The 26,465-nt window shown below is 28.7% G+C and overlaps 1 protein-coding gene across 1 annotated transcript; it reads right to left on the bottom strand.

The window, feature by feature from the left end:
* Nucleotides 1-727: 727 nt before the first annotated feature.
* Nucleotides 728-12,459, bottom strand: LOC124361940 (lipopolysaccharide-induced tumor necrosis factor-alpha factor homolog). Its single transcript, XM_046816022.1, has 3 exons — nucleotides 12,282-12,459; nucleotides 10,848-11,007; nucleotides 728-1,377 (listed from the first exon to the last, which is right to left on the bottom strand). Exons 1-3 carry the CDS (start codon nucleotides 12,418-12,420, stop codon nucleotides 1,272-1,274), a joined length of 405 nt encoding a protein of 134 aa, XP_046671978.1. The 5' UTR covers nucleotides 12,421-12,459; the 3' UTR covers nucleotides 728-1,271.
* Between the last annotated feature and the right edge of the window lie 14,006 nt (nucleotides 12,460-26,465).

The raw sequence follows: 26,465 nt of genomic DNA, 5'->3' as shown, positions 1-26,465 counted from the left end.
GTGACTAATTAGTTTTTAAAAGTAGACTTAAAATGTGTAAGTCTACTTACTACTACTCACCTAAATGTAATTAGGGTGAGTTGTTTGAATCATACTAAATCCTAATCATTTAATAATCTTCCTTACTATAGCACAAAGCTCTTCGAGAAAAAGCCTTCATACCTTGGAGCAAAGTTCTTTAATGCACTGCACGAGAAGCTCAAAAAGTTGCCCGATCCTGTGAACCTAAAGACTTCTCTGAAAGCGTGGATTTCTGCACGGCCGTTCTACACAGTCGCGGAATTTCTAAACTTGAGAGACTTTAATTTGAATGATTATTAATCTATTGCTTGTAAAAATGTTGTAATATTGACACCATCTCAAATCTTAAGGATTTTGTATAAAGACTTTCTCTCTCAAATCTGTATTATTTCAGTAGTCTTTCAACTAACTCTGGAATAATTTATTTTATTTTATTATATTGTATCACTTTGGTTACAAAGACAGACAATACCTAATACCGGAATGGTGGTAATAATCTAGTACTTTAAAGTATGGTCGAAAACATGTTCATAATTTTCAACAATTTGAACTAGATAAAAGTATTTCTGTAAGATTTGCATCGATGAAGAACATATATTGAATTTGAACTAAGAAATTTGATTGAATCGTGAGAGACTGATGTAATATAAGGAACTAAAATAATTTACTACTATGTTTATCTCATTGACAATGTAGACGAGACAGGTTCATTTTTAATGTATTTATTTACAATATAATATTATTTTTGGCATTGACAAACATCCTGTATGAACCAGGATCGCAGTAATAAAATAATAATTGTGTATATTTTAATACATATAATTAATGGAAATAATAGTTTGATCATTCTACTGTAACAAAAACATTTTAATGTATATTGTCACAAACTACTCAATATTGAACAAAAATTAAAAAGAATACATTGATAAATTTGACATATTGTGTAATATAAATCAGTAATGTAGAATATCAAACTAACAGCTACCATATAATCATTCACAATATATAATATAACATTACACAGTAACTTTTAATAGGAATGTATTGGGAAGAGTACTTAACAATTGTTACGCTAGTGAGTCATCCTGCAAACTGCACTCCAATATAATGTAAAAACACGCGGTGGAATGGAATTTAAATATATGTAGGTCCAAAACTAACTGTGATTAAAAAATGCTCTTTCAAAAATATACATGAGTCGTTGTAGAGATGAGAGCTGTCGTGGAGATGAAGTGGTGTGGAGAGGGTGTTTAAGTTTCCCGATGAGTCCCCAAGAACGCACCGCAGTTTGGGCAATAATGGTTGGTGTCTTGGCAAGCATCGGTGCAGTATGGGCAGAGAGCACAGGGCCAAAACCTATAATCATAAGCTTTTATTAACTTTTTCAATTGTATCTAATTTGATACTTAAACAGTAATCATGTCAAAATGTTTATAGATAATGTACCTTATAGGAGTAATCACATACTTAGCTATATTTTATTAAAAATTGATTTTTCAAAATGCCCTTTACTAATCAGGCCTACAATAATCATTACACGCTTTTGTAAAGGAATTGGACACAAAACACTAATATTTGTTATATTTCTACTAGTCTGCATTTAAAAGCACACACTTGATATATTAACTATAAAGATATTCACCGCCCACTATCTTGTGCGAATTATGATACTAATACAAAAAGAGTTCATTTAATAATAACAGTAATGTTCTATAATCAAGACTTTATTGTAATAACACATTTATAACATTCTAGGGCTTTTATTCATTTTGGTAACCCCACTTTGCACATTATTGTTGTTATAGTCATATATTGACATGACAATATGTATTCTACAATTATAGATGTTTTAAACTTTTGAAGGTAAAAATTGAGATTTTGATGATTAAATTATAACATAGTATTAATTTACTATCCCTTGATGGAAAACAAATTCCTCCATATACATTAGTGAAATTCTTGGGCCTCTCTATTTCAACTGAACATAATATGGATTACTCATCTGAAGCATACAAAATCTAAGTGCAAAAAACATATAAAAATATGAAAAGTACCATCTAGTGGAAATGGTTAGAATGCAGACAGGAGCTACTTATTTATTATTGTTAAGTATACGTCCGTCTCTAGGCTGGCAACTACCACTATCCGCTCTAGTTTCAAAACCACTAACAGAGAATGGCAAGCCTTCCATCACTAACTGGTGAATTCAACTGAGGGGAAATTATTTTTACATCTTAACTCCATCCACTGTTCCACGGCTAGACTGGCAACTACCACTATCCACTCTAGTTTCAAAACAACTAGCAGAGAATGGCAAGCCTTCCATCACTAACTGGTGAATTCAACTGAGGGGAAATTATTTTTACATCTTAACTCCATCCACTGTTCCACGACTAGACTCTGGCAACTACCACTATCCACTCTAGTCTCAAAACCACTAGCGGAGAATGGCAAGCCTTCCATCACTAACTGGTGAATTCAACTGAGGGGAAATTCATTTTAACTCCATCCACTGTTCCACGGCTACTCTGGCAACTACCACTATCCGCTTTAGTTTCAAAACCACTAGCAGAGAATGGCAAGCCTTCCATCACTAACTGGTGAATTCAACTGAGGGGAAATTATTTTTACATCTTAACTCCATCCACTGTTCCACGGCTAGACTGGCAACTACCACTATCCACTCTAGTTTCAAAACCACTAGTGGGAGAATGGCAAGCCTTCCATCACTAACTGGTGAATTCAACTGAGGGGAAAATTATTTTTACATCTTAACTCCATCCACTGTTCCACGGCTAGACTGGCAACTACCACTATCCGCTCTAGTTTCAAAACCACTAGCGGAGAATGGCAAGACTTCCATCACTAACTGGTGAATTCAACTGAGGGGAAATTATTTTTACTTCTTAACTCCATCCACTGTTCCACGACTAGACTTGCAACTACCACTATCCACTCTAGTCTCAAAACCACTAGTGGAGAATGGCAAGCCTTCCATCACTAACTCTGTTCCATGGCTAGACTTGCAACTACCACTATCCGCTCTAGTTTCAAAACCACTAGCAGAGAATGGCAAGCCTTCCATCACTAACTGGTGAATTCAACTGAGGGGAAATTATTTTTACATCTTAACTCCATCCACTGTTCCACGGCTAGACTGGCAACTACCACTATCCGCTCTAGTTTCAAAACCACTAGTAGAGAATGGTAAGCCTTCCATCACTAACTGGTGAATTCAACTGAGGGGAAATTATTTTTACTTCTTAACTCCATCCACTGTTCCACGACTAGACTTGCAACTACCACTATCCACTCTAGTCTCAAAACCACTAGCGGAGAATGGCAAGCCTTCCATCACTAACTGGTGAATTCAACTGAGGGGAAATTATTTTTACAACATCAAAGTTAAAACACGCTAATCTCAGCATACAGTTGTTTTTTACACTCAGTTACAAGATGACTTTAATTTTAAAACTTCAGCTCCTCAAGCTCAGTGTTGAATCACAAATGTGATGTCCCTTCTTGTATCAATCATATTAGTGTTACAGTGTCCTTGCATAATCATTCTAAAATGATACGAGTATGTTAGTAATTATAACTTCTTTAAAAAAAACAGCTTGAAAAACTGGCCACCTGTGATGTTGTTTATACAGAATGGTTCAAAATAAAATTTTGTAACTGGTTGCAAATTTTAGACAGTGAGTATGAAATACAGATTAGGGCTTTCCCCAGTACCTCAGTGTTCTCAACAGAACTGCGAGGGTGATTACCTGTTCTGACTTCCTTAGCAGTTCATTTGCGATCAAGGACATGTTATCAAAGCGCAATATATGTACAATATCCAAAATTTAGTGTCACAAGAAATAAAAGTTATCTTTTTCTGGGTACTCAGTCACATGTGAATACAAGGAAATGAGATAGCTAACAAAGCAGCAAAGAAAGCTTTAAATTTACCTCCTTGTTTTGAAGCATCTGTTTCCTCTGACATAGAACTGGTTGTGGAACTCATAATAATAAAAAAATTGGGAAAGCTGTTGGTCAATGAAATCTATACTCAATACCCAATACTCGTTTATTGACACAGTTGAACTTTACAGATTGTTTAGTGCAAGTCAGAACACAAACAAGTTGCATTAGATAAATAAATTACACTTAAGGATGGAGTAATGCTAAAAATAATTTTTATATTTACGTATATGGTATGATAGTTTATTTACAGAGTGACCTGCTGACTTCATATAGGCTTATCAAGGACCTCCTGAAGACTGTGGAAAGCCTTTCCGACTAAGTGGGCCTCCAAGTGGAACTTGAAACTTTTTCAGGCTCGTTATATTTGTTACATGCATTGGAATTAAGTTAAACAATTTTGGTCCAAGTAAAATATTGAGTTTTTGAACAGAGTTAATCTAAATTTGTCTACCATAACATCTGTTTTGTGCCTACTATGATATTTGTGATCAGGGACTGAAAATCTCTCTTTAAGTTTGTACACAAATATTACTGCATGATAAAATAAAAGACTAGCCAAGTAAGGATTCCACTTGATCAGAAATGCTCCCTACAACTGTCCCGCTGCCCCAAACCCCAGACAACTCTCAAAGCTCTCTTTTGCTAGAATAAAATTTTATTAAACAATACTATATTGCAATAGCCCCAGAATTCTAGGCCATATCTAAGCCTCAATTCAAATAAGCCAAAATAACCCAGTTTGAGGACTTCTTGTGATGAAAATAAGGAAAGTCACCTCAGGGCAAATGTAGCTGAATTCAACTGTTTTAAAAACGAATTTGGTTACGTGAGTCCCTTCTCAGATTGAGGCCGAGGTCTTTGGTTGAAGGTACACAATCAAGACGAAGGTCATTCAGGTATACTAACAGGGATAAAATGTTCTCTGAGTGTGAAATTTAATTATGTGCTCTGACACAGAACTAGTTGTGGAGCTCATAATAATAAAAAATTGAGAAAGTTGTTGGTAAGAAAATCTAGTAACAAAACCAAGGCTGTGAGACAGTTTTCACTTGGATAACATCTTGTCATCCTGATTGTTAAGAAGACATCCTAATTATTGCGAACGGCATTCTGCTGATTACGCATTGACTCACTAGCATGTCTCATGTATGCTACCTTTGTGACATAGCTTTCAGAATCAGAATCAGAATATAGAGTGTGCAATACATCCTCCTTGACTTTGACTTAGAGCCTTATTACAGACGCGGTGAGTCCTACTATTTACTACCAATTCTCCACAAACTGTTGGACAGTTGTTCATTGTTAACTGAGACTTAGGTTTGTTCTGATACAAAATTTTAGTAAGGTTGGTTTACGTATGTGACACAGATATTGTTTGGAGTTCCGTAATATTAAATCTTTTTCACAACCTGTTGTGCTTTACACATCAAGATATAAAACTGACATCAGATGATTCAATTATTTGCTTATTTTACTTATCTTATCTCTTATCACACTAGTGTACACAGCAATAATCATTTGGTTTCTGCAATGTAAAAGCAAAACAGTGAAATGGTTTAATCATTTATAAGAGAAACAATATAATGACTAATACAGTTGTTGTGCTACTAAGATAAGCCATTATCAGCTTCCTTAATGGCCTACAGGGATTAATTTGATAATGGTGGTTTAGTCCCAAGGAAGTTGTGTTTTTTAACTAAATTTGGTTACTAAGAATATGTTGAAAATATGCTACTCACACATTATTCCTCAACTCAAAAGGGAAATTGTAAGAATTATATTTAAACTACAATTACAAACAATCATAATTATTACATGAAAATGCTGATTTTTAATGACAAGTAAATGGCAAGATTACTTTATTTTTTTGTATGTCTTAAATGAGTAAATGTGTTAAATAAAGTAAACAATTTCTCTTGTTACAACATTTATTTTATAAAACCTTTTGTATCGGTTTAAAACACTTACTTTTCGTTAATTTCTGTGAACAGTTGTTGTAGTTATTTTATCAAAATTATGTCACACACAACCACAAACTGAGTGTTACTAATTTGTTTAAAATATTATCAATCTAAATTTAATGTTTTGATTATTGTTTATGGTTTACAAGGCTTATTTTTATGTATTTTCGTAATTAAAATATTAATGCTTCAGAAGGCTAAAATTAAAAATTGTGTACTTAACATAAAACATATTTTAAAATACTTTATTTCTATTAAATATTTCAGGAAGAACCTACAGACACTTGTAATGAATACTGACACTGTTAAAAACAATCGGAAGAAAAGCAAGCATGATGTTCAGTGTAATCACTTTTAACATAATTGCGATAGCAATTTGTAGACTCAAGGTCATGCAACACAACATGGTGTTAAAAGCCTGTACTCAATGACTGGCTTACAATGAATAGTTCATTTTCATTAAGTTGAGTGCATGTAAAACATACAATTTACACTCCACTAACAATTAAGTCTAACACAGGATCAAATTAAGCTTGAATTTCTTTCAAATCAATCCAAAGTTATATTATCAAAGAGAGTAGAGTTTAAATTTTACTTTTCCATTATACATCTAATGTTTAATCAAAATATGTGTTTTAAGGGCTATTCAATTTTTATTTCAAAATTAAAAGATTTTAACTAGCGAACAATTCACAGCATTTACTTCCCTATGACAGCTATTCAACCACAGTAACAAAAATTAAATTTGAATATACTATAGCTCTTCTTATTTCAAAGACAATAATATGGCCTACTAAAATCCTCCATATGACACTGATGTTGCCATAGAAATACAAATTAAATTAGTTGTTTTCATTAAAAAAAAATTGTTTTCACTTGCAGAGAATAAAGACTTTTCTATTATAGTAATAGATTGAGATTGCGACAGCGTGGCTCAACGGACTTAGAGCCAAAGTTGAAGATTACTGAGGATCAAGTCTTCTAACTATAGAATATTTTATCCGTAATATCTATTAAATAATCTGTTCCATAATGTGTCCCCTTAATCTGTTCCATAAGGTTCTTAAAGAAATCAATGGTCCATGAGAATGGACAGAACTTACCATATTGATTTAAAATAAAAGACATTGGAGAATTACATTTTTTGCTGTTTGTTTTCCATGTTAGAACAAACAGAAATCAGAAATGTTAAGATTAAAATAATTAAGCCTAATGAGTAATATAATGTTCCTAATTAAATTTTTATCTCAGCATAATATATTATGAATACATTAATACAAAATGTTCTATTACGATACAAAACAAATACAGGCCTAAACATCTGTGCGGGAGGAGCATAAATACAAAGTTTTTTACTTTACTGTGATGGAAAAATTAAGTAGCACATACTCTGGGTGTCTATCAATAAAATGTTAAAAAAACTTTGGTGACTTTCTTATTTAAAAGTTTATTCTTGATGATGAATAATTTAAAAGGATAACAAGATTTTGGAAATTTGGTATCATTATATGTTCAAAAAATAGAATCTACCTTTTGAAGATTGAAATCTATTCTTTGGTTATAAAAACCTTAAACCTTTGAGTTAGTAGTTAATTAAGCCTCAGCAGGCATGGCAGTTGCAATTAATTAAAACATAAAGATTAGGTTATACCGTAATTTATATACTTTTTTTGTAGAGCCAAGAATTTGAAACATTGTTTAAATATAAATGTTCATTTCTATTATTAGACATTTTAATGAACACAATTCATGTGTATAAACAAGCTTTTACTTTTAAAATCATTATAAAAACAAAACATATTTTTAGCAATTACACAATTTTTAATTATGTATTTAGTAAAACCCTTGTTAGGGGCCATGCTGTGCTCCAGACGGATCAGGGCCGATCTTAATGAAGTATCGCTTGTGATCGCACCCACAAGGGGGATGTCCTCAAGGGAGGCATCCTGTCACCTCTACTGTGGAACCTAGTAGTAGATGGTCTACTTGAGGACCTTACTAACAACGGGAATCTATGTCCAAGGATTATGCAGACGACATAGTCCTTATGGTACAGGGAAAATATACAAATGTTGTTGGTTGATATATGAATACCAACCTTCAACATTGTACACAACTGGTGTCAGGGAGAGGGACTGAAAGTAAATCCCTCTAAGACCAGTAGTTGTACCATTCACTAGGAAAAAGAACCTAGAGTCTCTTTCTAGGCTGAAACTCGCATCCACTCAGCTGGAGTGGTCAAAGACAGTCAAATATTTAGGACTGACTCTAGATCATAAGCTTACGTGGAATGATCATCTTAATAATATCCTGCACAAAGCAAAGTGGGGGCGCGCTCATGACGTCCAGGAGACTTGCAGGATTCTCATGGGGCGTAAAAACCCCACATAGCATATGGCTTTACAAAGCAGTTGTAAGGCCTCAAATCACTTATGGTTCATTAGTCTGGTGGACAAAGGTGAATCAGGTAACTGCCAAAGCCAAGCTTGAAAGCTTACAAAGGCTTGGCACAATCTTTGTAACCGGGAGCATTCAGGAGCAGTCCCTCAGCGACCCTCGAGGTGGGCTTTAGGAACTTCTACCTCTTGATGTCCATTATAAAAGCTGAAAGCGCGTAAGTCAGCTATCGGCTTGATGGTTGCTGGCTTGTGGAGGAATGGCGCGTCTAACGCGAGCCATGGCGCCATCACTGAAGCTGTAAACCCAAGCGCTATTCTCGAAATGGTCTCCGACACAATGAGAACGGAGTTCGTATTCCAATTAAGCCATTCTCTGTTGACTTCTACTCCAGAGATGAGTGGAAAATCGCAAGATAACATCCCAACAATAAGAAAGAGCTTTGTCTGGTACACGGATGGCTCGCTTATTAAGGGTAGAGAACTGGATATGGAGTGTTTAGTCAATCCCTAGAACTGCCCTTAGCGGCAGTTGGGGTCGGAACTGCTCCATATTTCAAGCCGAAATCTATGGTATCCTAGCCTGTGCCAACCTAGGCCTCACCAGAAGGTACCAGGGAATGAACATCTGTATAAATGTCAGACAGTCAGGCAGCTCTTAAAGCTCTTGACTCCAACAGCATTTCATCCAGGCTTGTGTGGGAGTGCTTTAACACTCTCTGCAAGCTTGGATCACGCAACTGTGTGCGTCCTTGGTTGGGTACCGGGCCACACAGGCATAGGTGGCAACGAATGCGCCTAAACAGGCTTGCCAAAAGCGGAGCAAGCATGCCATACATCGGTCCAGATACCGAGTTGTGGTATAAGCAAGTCAGCCGCTTACCAAAGTATAAACAAATGGTCCAGGAAGACACACCGCGTGCGGTGGCAGAGTCACCAAGGACAAGCACTCGGCAAAAAACTGCTTGCCGATTCTAGCTCCGGATTCACCAGATGGTGATGGGGTGGGCAGGGATCGGGTTAAGCAAGTGATTGCCTTGATCACTGGACCACGGCCACTTCAGGAAACACCTAAAACACTCTAGGTTCTACGAAATGAGGCCTCGGAGTGTAGACTCTGCAATAAGTCTGAAGAGACTGCAAAACACATAATTACTGGACTGTGAGAGACTGGGAGCAAGGAGAAGGGCTCTTTTCGGTGACAAAACAACCAGGCGAACGAACCAGATGCTAGTATCGGGGAAAAAGCTTCTTAGCCTAATTAAGGGCACGAAGATAGGCTTTACCCCTCTAACATCAAAGGGGCACACAATAAGCTCAGGTTGACGTGTGAGGATCTATGAATCCACCCCAATATCCCAAAGGAAAAAAAAAAAAAAAAAAACCCTTGTTAATAGTGGATAATTTTTTTTACACAGAGAACAATACTTAACTAAAAATCTAAAAATTTTAAGTTATAACAAAAATCCTCTACATATACAGTATACCACTAACTTTTTCCAATTATTCCAGACAAAAGTCGGTTACTATTTTGGTCAAAGACAAGATTTCAGTGTTCATAACACTGTATTTTAAAAAGTCATCAAACCTTTTTCATAGTACATACATAGTGTTATTTACATGGTTCACTGCTCTTTAGTAATTTACTAAAGCATAAAAAGCGTTGAAACAAAATTTGCACAACAATGGTGCGGCACTTGGCATTGTTGGCTCATCCGTTACTATCATTTGAATTGTGTTCACAATCACTAAACAAAATCTTATCAACGTCAGAATAATGCAAGTTTTCACAATCAATCATTAATGTAATAAATTGTCAGAAATACAGTGTACAGTTGAAGTTAAATGATTTAGTAGTCCAATGGAACATTACACTGTTGTAAGGGTCATCAAGGTATAAAAACACTAAATAACAATTACCAAAAAGAAATAAATAACTATAACACTAGTAACGTATAGTTAAAACTAGGTGAAGTATATTTCTCATTCGTAAATCATCAAAAGTATAAATTTTAGTTTGAAGCATTTTTTTTTTACTTTTTAATGTAGGAATCTCCTTTTATGCTAAAGTTAGTTTGTTAAATACCAAACCAAGAATATTAAACCACCTAGAACAGGACTTACACTGTAAATGTTTCAAAAAATCAAACCAGCTTAATTTTTTTAAGAGTGGGCCTTTTTAGGTCGGATTTACGGCATTGTACTCTACTAATAAAGACCTTTAACTTGATGTACTGCTCGACCTATGCTCTAATTTAAGATTCTTTCTGACTCCTTGTGGGCCACCCCCTGACATGACCAAAAAAAATTGTAGTTACTTCAAAAAGTAGATTTATAGGTGCAGTAATGATGTACCAAGTTTTATTGCTTTACCTGTAATCGTCCCGAATTACCAAGCCAATTGGGGACTATTTTACACCCTATATATCAAGGAAAAGGTTTTAAAAAGGTATTCCAGACGAATTCAAACCAGTAAAAACTTTGTTAATAGATTACTTACAGAAACAGAAGAAGCAAGGCCATCAAGTGAGTGTGAGTGTTTGGCTTGTGTTCCACTCGGGTCGTGATATCGGCATGACATGAGGTGCACATAGTGCGAGCAGGGAATGGGCCATAAGTCGGCATCACTATCACAGTCCTCGTCACATTGATGCTGGGTCCTAAAACAAAAGTAGCAAGGTCATAGAATTTGTGTGAGTGTTAGTTAAGCTTGCGTTCTGTTTGTGGAGTGATATCGGCATGACATGAGGTGCAGGTAGTACGAGCAAGGAATGGACCATAAGTAGGCATAAACTATCACAGTCCTTGTCACATTGATGCTGGATCCTACAAACCAAAGAAACGAGGCCATAGAACTTGTGTCAGTGTTAGGCTTGTGTTCCATTCATGTAGTGATATCGTCATGATATGAGGTGCAGATAGTGCGAGCAGGGAATGGACCATAAGTCGGCATCACTATCACAGTCCTCATCACATTGATGCTGGATCCTACAACCAAAGAAACGAGGCCATAGAACTTGTGTCAGTGTTAGGCTTGTGCTCCATTCATGTCATGTAGTGATATCGTCATGATATGAGGTGCAGATAGTGCGAGCAGGGAATGGACCATAAGTCGGCATCACTATCACAGTCCTCATCACATTGATGCTGGATCCTACAAACCAAAGAAACGAGGCCATAGAACTTGTGTCAGTGTTAGGCTTGTGTTCCATTCATGTAGTGATATCGTCATGATATGAGGTGCAGATAGTGCGAGCAGGGAATGGACCATAAGTCGGCATCACTATCACAGTCCTCATCACATTGATGCTGGATCCTACAACCAAAGAAACGAGGCCATAGAACTTGTGTCAGTGTTAGGCTTGTGTTCCATTCATGTAGTGATATCGTCATGATATGAGGTGCAGATAGTGCAAGCAGGGAATGGACCATAAGTCATCACAGTCCTCATCACATTGATGCTGGGTCCTAAAACAAAAAGAAACAAGTCTATAAAATGAATGTAAGTGATAAGGTTGTATTCCACTCATGAAGCGATAACTGCTTGACATGAGGTTCAGATAGTGCAAGCAGGAAATGGACTATAAGTCACGATCACTATCACAGTCCTCATCACATTGATGCTTTGTCCTAAAACAAAAGAAGCAAGGCAATTTAAACTGTAATAATCCTTGCCACATTGGTGTTGAGTGTTACTTTAGTTACATGTTACTTTAGTATTGATAGTAGCAATTTTGATTTTGTGTTTAGATCTTAAGATATCTTAGTCTGCGCCATGTGAAAGTGTATTGACACTATCATAGTATGATTTTTAAAAATATTTTTTTCTCTGCCCTATATATTCTATGGCAACTGTTTTATAACAAATCCATTGCTGATGGGAAACAGTCTTGGATAGGCCTATCTATACAGTGTAAAGGACAAGTAAACATACCAGAGGGTGCATACTGGGGCTGAGACTGCTGATAATTTGCATCATACTTGGGGGCGGGACCTCCATGAGTGGGGTTGTATGGAGGCTGCTTAATCGCCTCACTGTAGGTGGGAGGATTCTCCATGTTGTTACTTGCCATTACACTTGACCTGGAAAAACAACATATTCGATAAACTACATGTCTTTTAAATGTTACAATGACTCAGACAATATGTGCTCAAGAAATCAAAGATTATATCTTGAGAATATTACAGTACAACCTCATTTATCAGGTTCTCGGGCAAATCAGATCAGTTTTACAGAGTGAAGGAACTCAAATTTTTGGCAGAATAAACCATTTTTTTGGGACTTCCAGTGTAATTTCTTTTTCGTTAATTAATGTTCTGCATTTGGAATAATGTGTACAATATTGTAACAAATTAACAGTGTTCTAGTAGACTTGCAAGATCTTGATAATTATAAATTTGACAAAGGCTGACTTAGATATTCTATCAGCAGCTTTTAACTAAATGATAACAGAGAATAGTGGAAACTTATCATAAAAGTGTTACTAGTATTGCCAAAGTTAAAGAGAACTTTATAAGTGTTCAAGTGATCTGTGCTTGAATTTGGGTATTAACTCGAGGGATGCTTTTCTTTTTTACCAGAAGTGTGGAGTGGTGGTGAAGACACCACCTATGCCCGCACTTATGGCAAGGGACATTTCCGATCAGTATTTTCCTGACCTCAAATCACATACCAGATCATCTAATGAGCTTAACCCTCTCCCGGGCAAACGCCTCGAAACGCCTCGGCAGGGCGCCTGGCGCTAAAGTCCAAATGCCTCCAACTGCTTTATCAACGCCCTCTGCTTTGTGCTGCTGTCATACGATTGTTTGGGGAACTAATACTGGAAATATCTATTGGCAATGTCATTGTTGCCTTGTTTATTCATAGTTTTATGACTAGGGACGCTATCTAGGATTAATAATTTGAAACGGTTCATTGATTACTTCATTGACGGTGATCTAGTTGTTTAGTAGTACAATTCTTTCTGACTTGTGCTGCTATCTTACGTAATTTGATTAACTATTTGGGACTTTTTATAACCACTCATTTACTGAAATCATTTTGTTAGTTGTTTTCACAGTCAATTAAAACAAGATTTTTCATGTAAGTTTGACTTTTTGTTTTATTTTAATTTACCTCATAAGGTTGATATTTTTTTAAATAAATACAACGTTATTATAGAGGATTTAATCATCTTTGTAATGATGTACAATACGTAATAGTTTTATTAAAGTATAAAGTTCTTAACTTAGTAAAAACACGAATAAGTGTCCCCTCGCGGCAGAGCGCCCGGTTTAATTCAGCCCAGTAGCGCCAAAAGCGCGTCACGGTAATTCGACCGGGATAGGGTTAATAATACAAGAAGTATACAGGGACAAAGTGGCCTCCTCACCGACACCCGCTTTCTTTCGGGAGATAGAGAAGAAGAACCAATCATCATAATGACATGTAATTTTAACAGTAAGTAAAATAAGTCTGTTCTACTTCAGTAAGTCTTTCTACTAATAGAATAGTTTTCTTAGGTCCTTGATAAGAAAAACTCTTCCAAACATAGTTTCTTACCATGGTTTTTAGGTTCTGTTAACCCATTGCGGATTACTGACGAGCTGGGCTCGTCACGCAGCGGCCGGGCCTAACGATGACGAGCTCAGGTCGCAAAAGCGGTCTGCTTTTAAATTTTCCCTCCAAATAGTACTTTTAATGTCTGATAGATCGGGCGATCGTCTTCACTTGTCAACTAAGAGTATTTAACAACGGTCTACGTTTAGAGTTTTCAAAAGTTTTATAAATATCCTACAGATCGCTGTTGTATGTCGAAGTTGAAAAATCATTCATATGAGTTTACTCTCTGCTTTTTAGTGCTTCTGATTGGGTGTTTTCCTCAGTTGATATTATAATACTTTTGAGGTTAGTGACACAACAAAAAGACGTAGAAGTACATGTTGGCGGGTTTAGTCTAGACAATGGCCCGGATGTTGTAATCGCTTCGCCCGAGCCGCTTTATTTAGACTATGATTCAGACATCATCCCTGTCACCCTGGAATCTTGCTCGCGTGTTATCGTTCCTACATCACGGATACCCTAGCAGGCCCATGTTCCATCTGAACGAATACATTCACAGCTGAATTTTCTAGTATACGATAGCAAACGATACTGTGGCGGCACCATTGCTGTTCATGCGGCTGCTGACTGTAAATTAATTCGTGCCCGCTGGTGCCCGCGCGCCAAAACAATACGATCCGCAATGGATTAGACTGTTAAAAAACCAGTAGTTTCCATATAATACCAAAGTAACTTTATTATTAACCACACACTAGTCTACTTATTAATTTCTAGCATTAAACATATGGCTTGATTTAGCCTACTTGCCTGACATAACCTTCTCTGCAACAGACATTTTTTAACAGAAACATGGTTGTATTTCTAAACAGTGCAACAAGAGGCAAAGAAATCAAATTGCTTGATAAAATTTATTTTGGTATGTACTAATACCTCCCCACCTGACAAAGAGTTCAAATCCTCGAAAAGTTGTGTTGTTTATACCTTTTGTAACCATAACAATGGCAAATATCTATAACGTCAAACGACTAGTTTAGACAAGTCACTAATATTTTGTTATATTTTATGGTATTTTGGTATTATCAGGAGGCCACTATATTTGGATGAGTTTTTCTCATCTGATACTTATAAAAACTACATTAATTAGAATAAACAGACTTTACTCGACTTACTGTAAAACTACATACATGTCTTTATAACAATCGGTTCTTATTTACTGCATCACAAAATGATGCGATGTCAGCAAAAGAGGAGGACCTCTCTTTCCCTATATACTGTTTTTACTAGGCTATATAAGTAGGTACATACGAGGTCTGTCCAAAAAGTATCCAACTGCCGACCAGTAGGCGGCCGCGACGTAACCCGACCGGCTCGAACCGGTTATTGGAGGGGAGGGGCGAGCATACTCCTTCCCATATTAGGCATTGAATACCATCCGGTCACTCAGTGAGTCACAGGGCTCTGTTCCGTACAGTACTGCTGTGTGTGTGCGTCACATTTTCAATATGATTGAACGTATTGAGCAGCGCATTTGCATTAAAATTTTGCCAAAAACCTGGCCATTCAGCTTCAGAGATGATTACTATGATACGGAAAGTTTATGGTGACATGTCTATGGGCGATACACAAATAAAAGAGTGGTTTAGGCAGTTTAAAAATGGCGGCATATCAGTGGGAGAGTGATAACCAATCTGGCAGGCCTTCAACAGCCAGAAAACGTTGGAAATGTTGAACGTGTTCGTGCAGCAATTAATGAAAACCGTCCATTGACTGTCCAAGAGCTGGAAGAAGATTTAGGAATACCAAAATTGTCAGTTTGTAAAATTTTTACAAGAAGATTTAAAAATGAACCGTGTTTCAGCAAAATTTGTTCCTCGGCTGTTGACAGAAGACCAAAAGTACTTGTCGACTTGAAATCGCACAGGACAATCTGGATTTGATAAAAAGTGACCCAGGACTATTTAAAAAAAGACTTGTGATTAGTCATGGGTTTATGGCTACGACCCTGAAACAAAGGCTCAATTATCACAGAGTGGAAAACTTCGCGAAGAGCGATGGTCGAAAAAAGCAAGACAAAATCGAAGCAATGTCAAGACAATGCTGACAGTTTTTTTTTTTATCAGGACGGCGTTGCTCATCACGAATATGCTCCAAGAGGCCAGACAGTGAATAAGGAGTATTATCTTGAGGTTCTAAGGCGGCTACGAGATGCAGTGCGAAGGAAACGACCTGAACTGTGGACAAGCCGTGACTGGATCCTGCACCACGACAAACGCGCCAGCTCATTCCTCAAATCTTATTCAGCGGTTTTTGGTCAACTAGACAATTTTTTTTCCTTTTTTTAAAATTTTTAAAAAAAAAAGGGGGAAAAAAAAGGGAAAAATTTGGGTTTTTTTTTGGGGAAAAAAATTTTTCCTTTAAATTTAATTTTAAAAAAAATTAATTTTTTTTTTAAAAATAAAAATTTTTTTTGGGGGGTTTAAAAAAAAAAAAAATTTTAAAACCCCAAAAAAAAAAAAAAAAAAAAAATTTTTTAAAAAGTTTTTTTAAAAAAAAATTTTAAAAAAAAAATTTAAAATTTCCCGTTTTTTTTTAAAAATTTTAAAAAAAAAAAAAAATTTTTTTTTGTTTTTTTAAAAAAAACCCAAAAAATTTAAAAAATGAAAAAAAAAAAGGGAAAACAAAAAAAAATTTTTTTTTAAAAAATTTTTTCCCTTTTCCCCCCAAAAACCCCTTTTTTTCCAAATTTTAATTTTTTAAAAAAATTAAAAAAAAAAAAAATTTTTTTTTAAAATAAATTTAAATTTAAAAAATTTCCCCCAAAAAGGGGGAAAAAAAAAAAAAAAAAAAAAAAATTTTAAAAAAAAAAATTTTTTTTTTCCCTTTCCCCCCCCCAAAAAAAAAAATTTTTTTTTTTCCCCTTTTTTTTGGGTTTTTAAAAAAAATTTTTTTTTCCCCTTTTTAAAAAAAATTTTTTTTTAAAAGAAAAAAACCCCTTTTTTAAAATTAAAAAAAAAAAATTTTTTTTTTTTTTAAATTTTTTTTTGAAAAAAAAAAAAAGGGGGGGTTTAACCTTTTTGGAAAAATTTCCCAAAAAAAATTTTAAAGGGGGGGAAAAAATTTTTTTTAAATAAAAAAAAAAAAATTTAAATTTTTTTTTTTCCCAAAAAAATTTTTTTAAACCCCACCCCCCCCTTTTAAAAAAAAAATTTTTTTTTAAAAAAATTTCCAAATTTTTTAAAAATTTTTTTAATTTAAAAATTTAAAAAAAAAACCCCCGGGGGTTTTTTTTTTTTAAAATTAAATTTTTTTTATTTTTTTTTTAAAATTTTTTTTAAAATCCAAAAAAAAATCCTTAAAAAATTAAAACCCTTTTTAATTTTAAAAAAATTTTTTTTTTTAAAAATTTTTTTTTTTTTAAAAATTTTTTTTTTTTTTAAAAAAAAAATTTTTTAAAACCCCCCCCCCCCCCCCCCCCCCCCCCCCCCCCCCCCCCCTTTTTTTCCCCCCACCCCCCCCCCCCCCCCCCCCCCCCCCCGGGCCCCCCCCCCCCCCCCCCCCCCCCCCCCCCCCCCCCCCCCCCCCCCCCCCCCCCCCCCCCCCCCCTTTTTTTAAAAAATTTTTTTTTCCCCAAAACCCCCCCAAAAAAAAATTTTTTTTTTTTTTTTTTTTTTTAAAAAAAAAAAAAAAATTTTTTTTAAACTTTCCTTTTTTTAAAAAACCAAAAAAAAAAAATTTTTTTTTCCCCCCCAAAAAAAATTTTTTTTTTTAAAAAAAATTTTTTCCCCCCTTTTAAAAAAAAAGGGAAAATTTTTTTTAAAAAAAAAAAATCCGGGGGTTTTTTTAAAATTAAAAAAAAAGGTTTAAAAAAAAAATTTTTTTTTTAAAAAACCCTTTTTGGAACCTGAAAAAAAAAAAAAAATTTTTTTTTTTTTTTTTTAAAATTTTTTAAAAATTTTTTAAACTTTTAAATTTATTTTTAATTTTCCCCACGAAAAAAAAAATTTTTTTTTTTTTTTAAAATTTTTTGGGGAAAAAATTTTTTTAATTTAAAGGGGGGGGTTTTTAAAATTTTTTTTTTAAAAAAATTTTTTTTTTAAAAAAAATTTTTTTTTTTAAAAAAATTTTTTTAAAAAATTTTTTTTTAAAATTTTAATTTTTTTTAAAAAGGGTTAATTTTTTTTAAAATTTTTTTTTAAAAATTTTTTTTTTAATTTTTTTTGGGTTTTTTTTTTAAAAATATTTAAAAATTTTTAAAAAAAATTTTTTTTTTTTTTTTGGGGGGTTTTTTTTAAAAATTTTTTTTTTAATTTTTTTTTTTCCTTTTAAAAAAAAAAAATTTAAAAAAAATTAAAAAAAAATTTTTTTTTTTTTAAAAATTTTTAAAAAAAAAAAAAATTTTTTAAAAAAAATTTTTTTTTTTTTTAAATTTTTTAAAAAAAATTTTTGGGGGGGGTTTTTTTTTCCCCCCCTTTTTTTTTAAAAAGGGGCCCCCTTTCCCCCCCCCCTTTTTTTTTTCCCCCCCCCCCCAAAAAATTTTTTTTTTTTAAATTTTTTGGGAAAAAAAAATTTTAAAAAAAAAATTTTTTTTTAAAATTTTTTTTAAATTTTTTAAAAAAAATTTTTTAAAAATTTTTTTTAAAAAAATTTTTAAAAAAAATTTAAATTTTTTTTCCCCCCAAAAAAAAAAAATTTTTTTTTTAAAAGGGGGTTTTTTTTTTTAAAAAATTTTTTAAAAAAAATTCAAAAAAATTTTTAAAAAAATTTTTTTTTTTTTTAAAAAAATTTTTTTAAAAAAAAAAAAAAAACCCCCCGGTTTTTTCCCCCTTTTTTTTTTAAAAAAAAAACCCCGGGCCCTTTTTTTTTAAATTTTTTTTGGGCCCTTTTTTTTTTTTTTTTTAAAAAAAAAAATTTTTTTTTTAAAATTTTGGTTTTACCCCTTTTTTTTTAAATTTTATTTTTTTAAGAAATTTTTTTCCCTTTTTTTAATTTTTTAAAAAAAATTTTAAATTTTTTTTTTTTTAAAAAAGGGGGTTTGTTTTTTTTTTTTTGGGAAAAAAAAAATTTAAAAGAAAAAAAATTTTTTTTTTCCCCTTTTTTTTTTTGGGTTTTTTTTTTTAAATTTTTTTTTTTTTTTTTTTTAAATTTTTTTAAGGGAAAAAAAAAAATTTTTTTTTTAAAAAAAAAAACCCCCCCCCAAAATTTTTTTGGAAAAAAAAAAATTAAAAAAATTTTTTTAAAATTTTTTTTTTTTTAAAAAATTTTATTTTAAAAGGAAATTATTTTTTTTAAAAAATTTTAAAATTTAAATTTTTTTTTTTTAAAAAAGGGGGGGGGTTTTTTAAAAAATTTTTTTTAAAAAGGTTTTTTGGGGAATTTTTTTTAAAAAATTTTTGGTAAAATAACCAAAAATTTTTAAAAACGGGTTTTTTAAAAGAAATTTAAAATTTTTTAAAAAGAAAAAAGGTTTTTTTTTTTTAAAATTTTTTTTTTTTAAAGGTTTTTAAAAAAAAAATTTTTTTTTAAACTTTTTTTTTTCCCCCCCCAAAAAAGGTTTAAAAATTAAAAAATTTTTTAAAAAAAAATTTTTTAAAAAAATTTTTTTAAATTTTTTTTCCCCCCTAAAAAAAGGGGGAAAAAAATTTTTTTTTAAAATTTTAAAAATTAAAAAAATTTTTTTTTTTTTGGGGGGGGAAAACAAAAACAAAAAAAAAAAATTTTTTTTAAAAATTTTTTTTTTAAAAAAAAAATTTCCCCTAAAAAAAAAAAAAAAATTTTTTTTTTTTTCCCCAAAATTTGGGAAAAAAATTTTAAAAAAAAATTTTTTAAAAAAAAAATTTTTTAAAAAAAAAAAAATTTTTATTTTTTTTTTTTTTTTTTAAAAATTTTTTAAAAAAATTTTTTTTTTTAAACAAATTTAAATTATTTTATTATTTGCATTTTTTAAAAAATTTTTTTTAAAAATTTTAAAAAAAAAAAAATTTTAAAATTTTCCCCAAAAAAAAAAAAATTTTTTAAAATTTTTTAAAAAAAAGGGCCCTTTTTTTCAAAAAAAAAAATTTTAATTTTTTAAATTTTTAAAATTTTTTTTAAAAAAAAAAATTTTAAATTCTTTTTTTTTTTAAAAAAAAAAATTTTTTAAGTTTTTTTTTTTTAAATTTAAAATTTTTTTGGAAAAAAAATAAAAAAATTTTTGGGGGGTTTTTAAAAAAGGGGGCCCAACATTTTTTTTAAAAAAAAAAATTTTTTTCTTTAAAAAAAAATTTTAAAAAAACCCCTTTTTAAAAAATTTTTAAAAAATTAATTTTTTTTTTAAAAAAAAATAAAAAAAAAAAAAATTTTTTTTAAAAATTTTTTTTTTTTTTTTTAAAAAAAGGAAAAAAACCCCCTTTTTTAAATTAAAAAAAAAAATTTTTTGATTTTTTAAAATTTTTGTTCCCTTTTTTTTTTAAAAAAAAATTTTTAAAAATTTTTTTTAAATTTTTTTTTTAAAAAAAATTTTTGGGGGGGGAAAAATTTTTGGAAAAAATTTTTTTTTTAAAATTTTTCCCCTTTTAAAATCCCCTTTTTAAAAAAGTTTTTTTTCCCTTTTTTAAAAAAAAAGGGGCCCCCATTTTTCCCTTTTAAAAAAAAAAGGTTTTAAAAAAAAAAAAACCTTTTTTTAAAAAATTTTTTTTTAAAAAAAAAAAATTTTCCCAAGGTTTTAAAAAAAAAAAAAAATTTTTTTAAATTTTTTTTGGGGGGGAAAGGGAAAAAAAAATTTTAAAAACCCTTTTTTTTTGGGGGGGGTTTTTTTTTTAAAAAAAAAAAAAAATTTTTTTTTTTTTAAAAAAAAAATTTTTAAAAAAAAAGGGCTTTTCCTTTTCAAAATTTTAAAAAATTTTTTTGGGGAAAAAAAAAATTAAAAAATTTTTTTTGGGGTTTTTTTTTAAAATTTTTTTTTTTAAAAATTTTTTTTAAAATTTTTTTTTTTTTAAAAAAAAAAAAAATTTTAAAAATTTTTAAAAAAAAAAAAAATTTTTTTTTTTTTAAAAAAAAAAAAATTTTTTAAAAAAAAAAATTTTTTCAAAATTTTTAAAAAAAAACCAAAAAAAAAAATTTAAAAAAAAAAAACCCCAAAATTTTTAAAAAAAGGGGGGGTAAAAAAAAATTTTTTTTAACGGGGGGAAAAACCTTTTTTTTAAAAAAAAAAGGGAAAAAAATTTTTTAAAAAAAAAAACCCCTTTCCAAAAAGGGGGTTTTTTTTTTGGGAAAAAAATTTTAAAAATTTTTTAAAATTTTTCCCCAAAAAAAAATTTTTTAAAAAAAATTTTTTTTAAAAAAAAAAAAAATTTTTTAAAATTTTTTAAAATTTTTTTTAAAAAAATTTTTTTGTTTTTTTTTTTTAAAAACCTTTTTTTTAAAAAAAAATTTTTTTAAAATTTTTAAAAAAAAAAAAATTTTTTCCCCAAAAATAAAAAACCCTTTTTTAAAAATTTTTTTTTTTAAAATTTTTTTAAAAAATTTTTAAAAATTTTTTTTTAAAAAAAAAAAAAATTTTTTTAAACCCGGGGAAAAAATTTTAAAAAAAAAAAAAAAAAAAAAAAGGGAAAAAATTTTTCCCCCCCCCAAAAAAAAAAACCCCCCAAAAAAAATTTTTAAAAAAGGGGGGGGCCCCAAAAACCCTTTTTTTAAATTTTTTTTAAAAAATTTAAAATAATTTTTTTTTTAAAAATTTTTAAATTTTTTTTAAAAAAATTTAAATTTTTAAAAAAATTTAAAAAAAAACCAAAAAAAATTTTTAAAATTTTAAAATTTTTTTTTTTAAAAAAAAATTCTTTTTTTAAAAAAATTTTAAATTCCCAAAAAAAAAAATTTTGTGAAAGGGAAAAAATTTTGTTAAAAAATTTTCGGGTTTCCCCCCCCCCCTTTTTCAAAAAAAAATTTTCCCCACATTTTTTTTTCTTAAACCCAAAAAAAAAAAAATTTTTAGGGGTTTTGGCCCCCTTTTTTATTTTTTCCCCCCCGGGGGCCGGCCCCTTTTTTCCCCCTTTTTTTTTAACTTTTTTTTTTTTCCCCCCCCTTTTTTTTTTTAAAAAAAAATTTTTTCCCCAAATTTTTTTTTAAAAAAACCCCCCCCCCCAAAAAAAAAAGGGGGGTTTTGGGGGGGAAAAAATTTTTTTGGGGGGGGTTTTTTTTAAAAAAAAAAATTTTTAAAATTTTTAAAATTTTAAAAAATTTTAAAAATTTTTTTTTTTTTTTTGGGGGAAAAAATAAAAAAAAAGGGGAAAAAAAAGGGGGGGGGGGGGCCCCCAATCAAAAAATTAAAAAAAATTTTTTTTTTTTAAAAAAGGGGGGCCCCTTTTTAAAAAAATTTTTGGGAAAAAAAGGGGGAAAAAAAGGGGAAAAAAACCCCCCCCCGGGGGGGGGCCCCCAAAAAAATTTTAAACCCCCAAAATTTTAAAGGGAAAAAGAAAAAAAAAAAATTTGGAAAAAAAAAAAAAAGGGGGAAAAAAAACCAAATTAAAAAATTAAAAATTTTAAATTTTGGAAAATTTAAAAAAAATTTTTAAAAAAAAAAATTTTTTTAAAAAAAAAAATTTTTTTAAAATTTTTTTTTTTTTAAAATTTTTAAACCCCAAATTTTTTTTTTTTTAAAAAAAAAAAAAAAGGGGGGAAAAAGGGCGGGGAAAAAAAAATTTTTTTTTTAAAAAAATTTAAAAAAATTTTTGGTTAAAAAAAAAAGGGGTTTTTTTTAAAATTTAAAAAGGTTTTCCCAAAATTTTTTTTTTTTAAAAAATTAAATTTTTTTTAAAAAAAAAAAAAATTTTTTGGTTTTGGAAAAAAAAAAATTTTTTTTTAAAAATTTAATTTTTTTTTTAAAAAAAATTTAAAAAAATTTTTTTTAAAAACCCAAAAAAAGGGGGGGAAAAAAAATTAAAAAAAGACCGGGTTTTTTTTCCCCCAAAAAAATTTTCCCAAAAAAAAATTTTAAAATTAAAAGGTTTTTTTTAAAAAATTTTTAAAAAAAAATTTTTTTTTCCTTTTTTGGGGAAAAAAAAGGGGTTTAAAAAAACCCAAAAAAAAAAAAAATTTTTTTGGGGCCCAAAAAAAAGGGGGGCCCCCGGGGGTTTTAAAATTTTTTTCCCCCCCAAAAAATTTTAAAAATTTTTTTGGGAAAAAAAAGGAAATTTTTTTTTGGGTTTTTTTAATTTTGTTTTTTAAAAAAACCCAAACGGTTTTTTTTAAAAACCCTTTTTTTTTTTTAAAAATTTCCCCCAAAAAAAAAAGGGAAGTTTTTTTGGAAAAAAAAAAAGGGGGGCCGGGGCCCTTTTTTTTAAAAAAAAAAAAATTTTTTTTTTTTTGGTTTTTTTTTTAAAAATTTAAATTTTCCTTTTTAAAAAAACAAAAATTTTTTTTTTTTTTTTTTTTTTTTTTTTCCCTTTTTTTTTTAAAAAACCCTTTGGGTTTTTAAAAAAAAACCCCAAAATTTTGCCCCTTTCCTTTTTCCCTTTTAAAAACCCCTTTTTTTGGGGGGAAAAATTTTTGGGGCCCCTTTTTTTGCCCCCAAAATTTTAAACCCCAAAAAAAAAAAATTTTTTTTTAAAAATTAAAATTTAAAAAAAAATTTTTTTTAAAAAGGTTAAATTTTTTTTAAAAAAAAAAAATTTTTTTTTTAAAAATTTTCAAAAAAATTTTTGGTTTTTTTTTTTTTCCAAAAAACTTTTTAAAAAAAAAAAGGGGGGTTTTTTTTTTAAAAAAAAAGGTTTTTTTAAATTTTTTAAAAAAAAAACCCCCAAAAAAAGAAAAAAACCCGGGCCCATCCCGGGAAAAACCCCTTTTTTTTTTTAAAAAAAATTTTTTTTTTTTCCCCCTTTTTTTTCCCCCAAAAAATTTTTTTTTCCTTTTTAAATTTTTGGGGTTTTTTTGGGGAAAAAATTTTTTTAAAAAAAAAAAAAAAAGGGCCAAAAAAACAAACCCCTTTTTTTTTAAATTTTTTAAACCCCTTTTCCCTTTTTGGAAAAAAAAAAAAAAATTTTTAAAAAAAAAAAGGTTTTAAAAAAAAAAAAAAAATTTAAAAAAAAAAAACAGTTTTTTTTTTGGCCCTTTTTTCCTCTTTATTTTCAAATTAAAAAAAAATTTAAAAAATTTTTAAAATTTTTTTTTTTTTAAAAAAAAAAAAAAAATTTTTTATAAATTTTAAAAAAATTTTTTTTTTTTTTGGGTTTTTTAAAAAAAAAAAAAAAATTTTTTTTAAAAAAAAATTTTTAAAAAACCCTTTTTTTTTTTTAAAAAAGGTTTATAAAAAAACCCCTTTTAAAAAAAAATTTTTTTTCCCCAAATTTTTTTTTTTTTAAAATTTTAACCCTAAAAAATAATTCCCCCCGGGGGCCCCAAAAAATTTTTTTTGGGGGTTTTTTTTAAAAAAAATTTAAAATTTTCCAAAAATTCCAAATTTTTTTTTGGGGGGGGTTTTTTTTAAAAATTATTTTTTAAAAGGTCCCCCTTTTTTTTTTGGGGGGGGAAAAAAAAAAAAAATTTTTGGGGGGGAAAAAAAATTTTGGGGAAAATTTTTTTTTTAAAAAAGGGTTTTAAAAAAAAATTTAAACCAAATGAAAAAAAAGGTTTTTTTTTAAAAATTTTTTTTTTTTAAAAAATTTTAAAAAAATTTTTTCCCAAAAAATTTTTTTTTTCAAAAATTTTTTTTTTAAAAAAAAAATTTTTTCCTTTTTTTTTTAAAAAAATTTAATTTTTTTTAAATTTTTTTTAAAAAAAAATTTTAATAAAAAAAAAAAAAAAAAGGCCCCCCCCAAAAAAACCCCAAAAAATTTTCCCCCCAAACTTTTTTTAAAAACCAAAAAAAAAAATTTTTTGAAAAAAAAAATTAAAATTAAAAAAAAAAAAAAATTTTTTAAATTTTAAATAAAAAAAAGAACAAAAAAAAGGTAAAGTTTTTTTTTTAAAAAAAAAGGGGGGGAAAAAAAAAAAAAATTTTTTTTTTAAAAAAAACCCTTAAAAAAAAAAAAGGGGGGGGTTTTTTTTAAAAACCCCCCCAAATTTTTTGGGTTTTTTTAAAAAAACCCTTAAAACAAAAAAAAAAAAATTTTTTTTAAAATTTTTAAAAAATTTTAAACCCTTTTAAAAAATTAACCCCCCCAAAAAAAATGGGGGTTTTTTTAAATTTTTTTTTTTAAAAAAATTTTTTTTTTAAAAAAAATTTTTTTAAAAATTTAAAGAAAAAAAAATTTAATTTTTTGGGGCCTTTTTTTTTTTAAAAAAAAAAAAAAAACCCCTTTACTTTTTTTCCCTTTCTTTTAAAAAAAATTTTAAAAAATTTAAAAACCAAAATTAAAAAAATTTTTTGGGGTTTTTTTAAAATTTTTAAATTTTTTTTAAAAATTTTTTTCCCCTTTTAAAAAAAAATTTTTTTAAAAAATTTTAAAAGGGGTTTAACCGAAAGTTTTTTGGACCCCTTTTTTTTTTTTAAAAAAAAATTTTTTAAATTTTTGGGGTTTTTTTCCCCAAAAAAGGGGGATTTTTAAAAATTTTTAAAATTTTTTTTTTTTTTTTTTTTTTTAAAAATTTTTTTAAAAAAAAAAAAAAATTTTTTTACTTTTTTTTTAAAATTTTTTAAAATTTTTGGAAAAAAAGGGGGGGTTTTTTTTTTTTTTTTTAAAAAAATTTTTTTGGGGGGTTTTAAAAAAAGGGTTTCCCAAATTTTTAAAAAAAATTTCCCCCAAAATTTTTTTTTTTTAAAACCCCTTTTTCCCCCAAAAGGGGGGAAATTATCTTTTTTGGGTTTTTTTTTTTTAAAAAAAAATTTTTTTTTTTTTTAAAAATTTTTAAAAATTAAATTTTTTTGTTTTGTTTTTTTTTAATTTTAAAAATTTTTTTCCTTTAAAAACTTTTTTTTTAAAAAAATTTTTTTTTTTTAAAAAAAAATTTTTTTAATTTTAAAAAAAAAGGTTTTTTAATTTTTTTTAAAAATAAAAAAACAAAAAAAATTTTTTAAAAACTTAGTTTTTTTTTTTTTCCCCCTTTTAAAATTTTTTAAAAAAATTTTTTAAATTTTTTAAAAAAAAAAATTAAATTTTTTTAATTTTTAAAATTTTTTCCAAAAAATAAAAATTTTTTTTTAAATTCCTTTTTTTTAAAAATTTAAAAAATTTAAAATTTTTTCCTTTTTTTTAAAAAAAATTTAAAAAAAAAAAATTTTTTAAAAATTTCCTTTTTGGGTTTAAAAAAAATTACAAAAAAAATATCCCGGGTTTTTTTTTTTAAAAAAAACCCCCCCCCTTTTTAAGGGGGGGTTTTTTTTCGGGGGGGTTTTTCCCAAAAAAGAAAAAAAAAAAAAAAAAATTTTTTTTTTGAAAAACCCCCCAAAAAAATTTTAAAAAAAAAATTTTTTGGGTTTTTAAAAAAAAAAAAAATTTTCCCAAAAATTTTTTTTTGGGGCTTATTTTTTTTTAAAAACCCTTTTTAAAAAATTTTTTAAAAAAAAAAAAAAATTTTTTTTTTTTAAAAAAAATTTTTTAAAAAAAAAAAAAATTTTTTAAAATTTTAAAAACTTTTAAAAGGGGTTGTTTTTTTTAAAAA

This window comes from Homalodisca vitripennis, chromosome 5 (genome assembly GCF_021130785.1).
Source record: "Homalodisca vitripennis isolate AUS2020 chromosome 5, UT_GWSS_2.1, whole genome shotgun sequence".
In the NCBI taxonomy this organism is placed as follows: Eukaryota; Metazoa; Arthropoda; class Insecta; order Hemiptera; family Cicadellidae; genus Homalodisca; species Homalodisca vitripennis.
The sequence above is the reverse complement of the archived record's forward strand: the minus strand, read 5'-3'. Positions and strand labels throughout refer to the sequence as shown.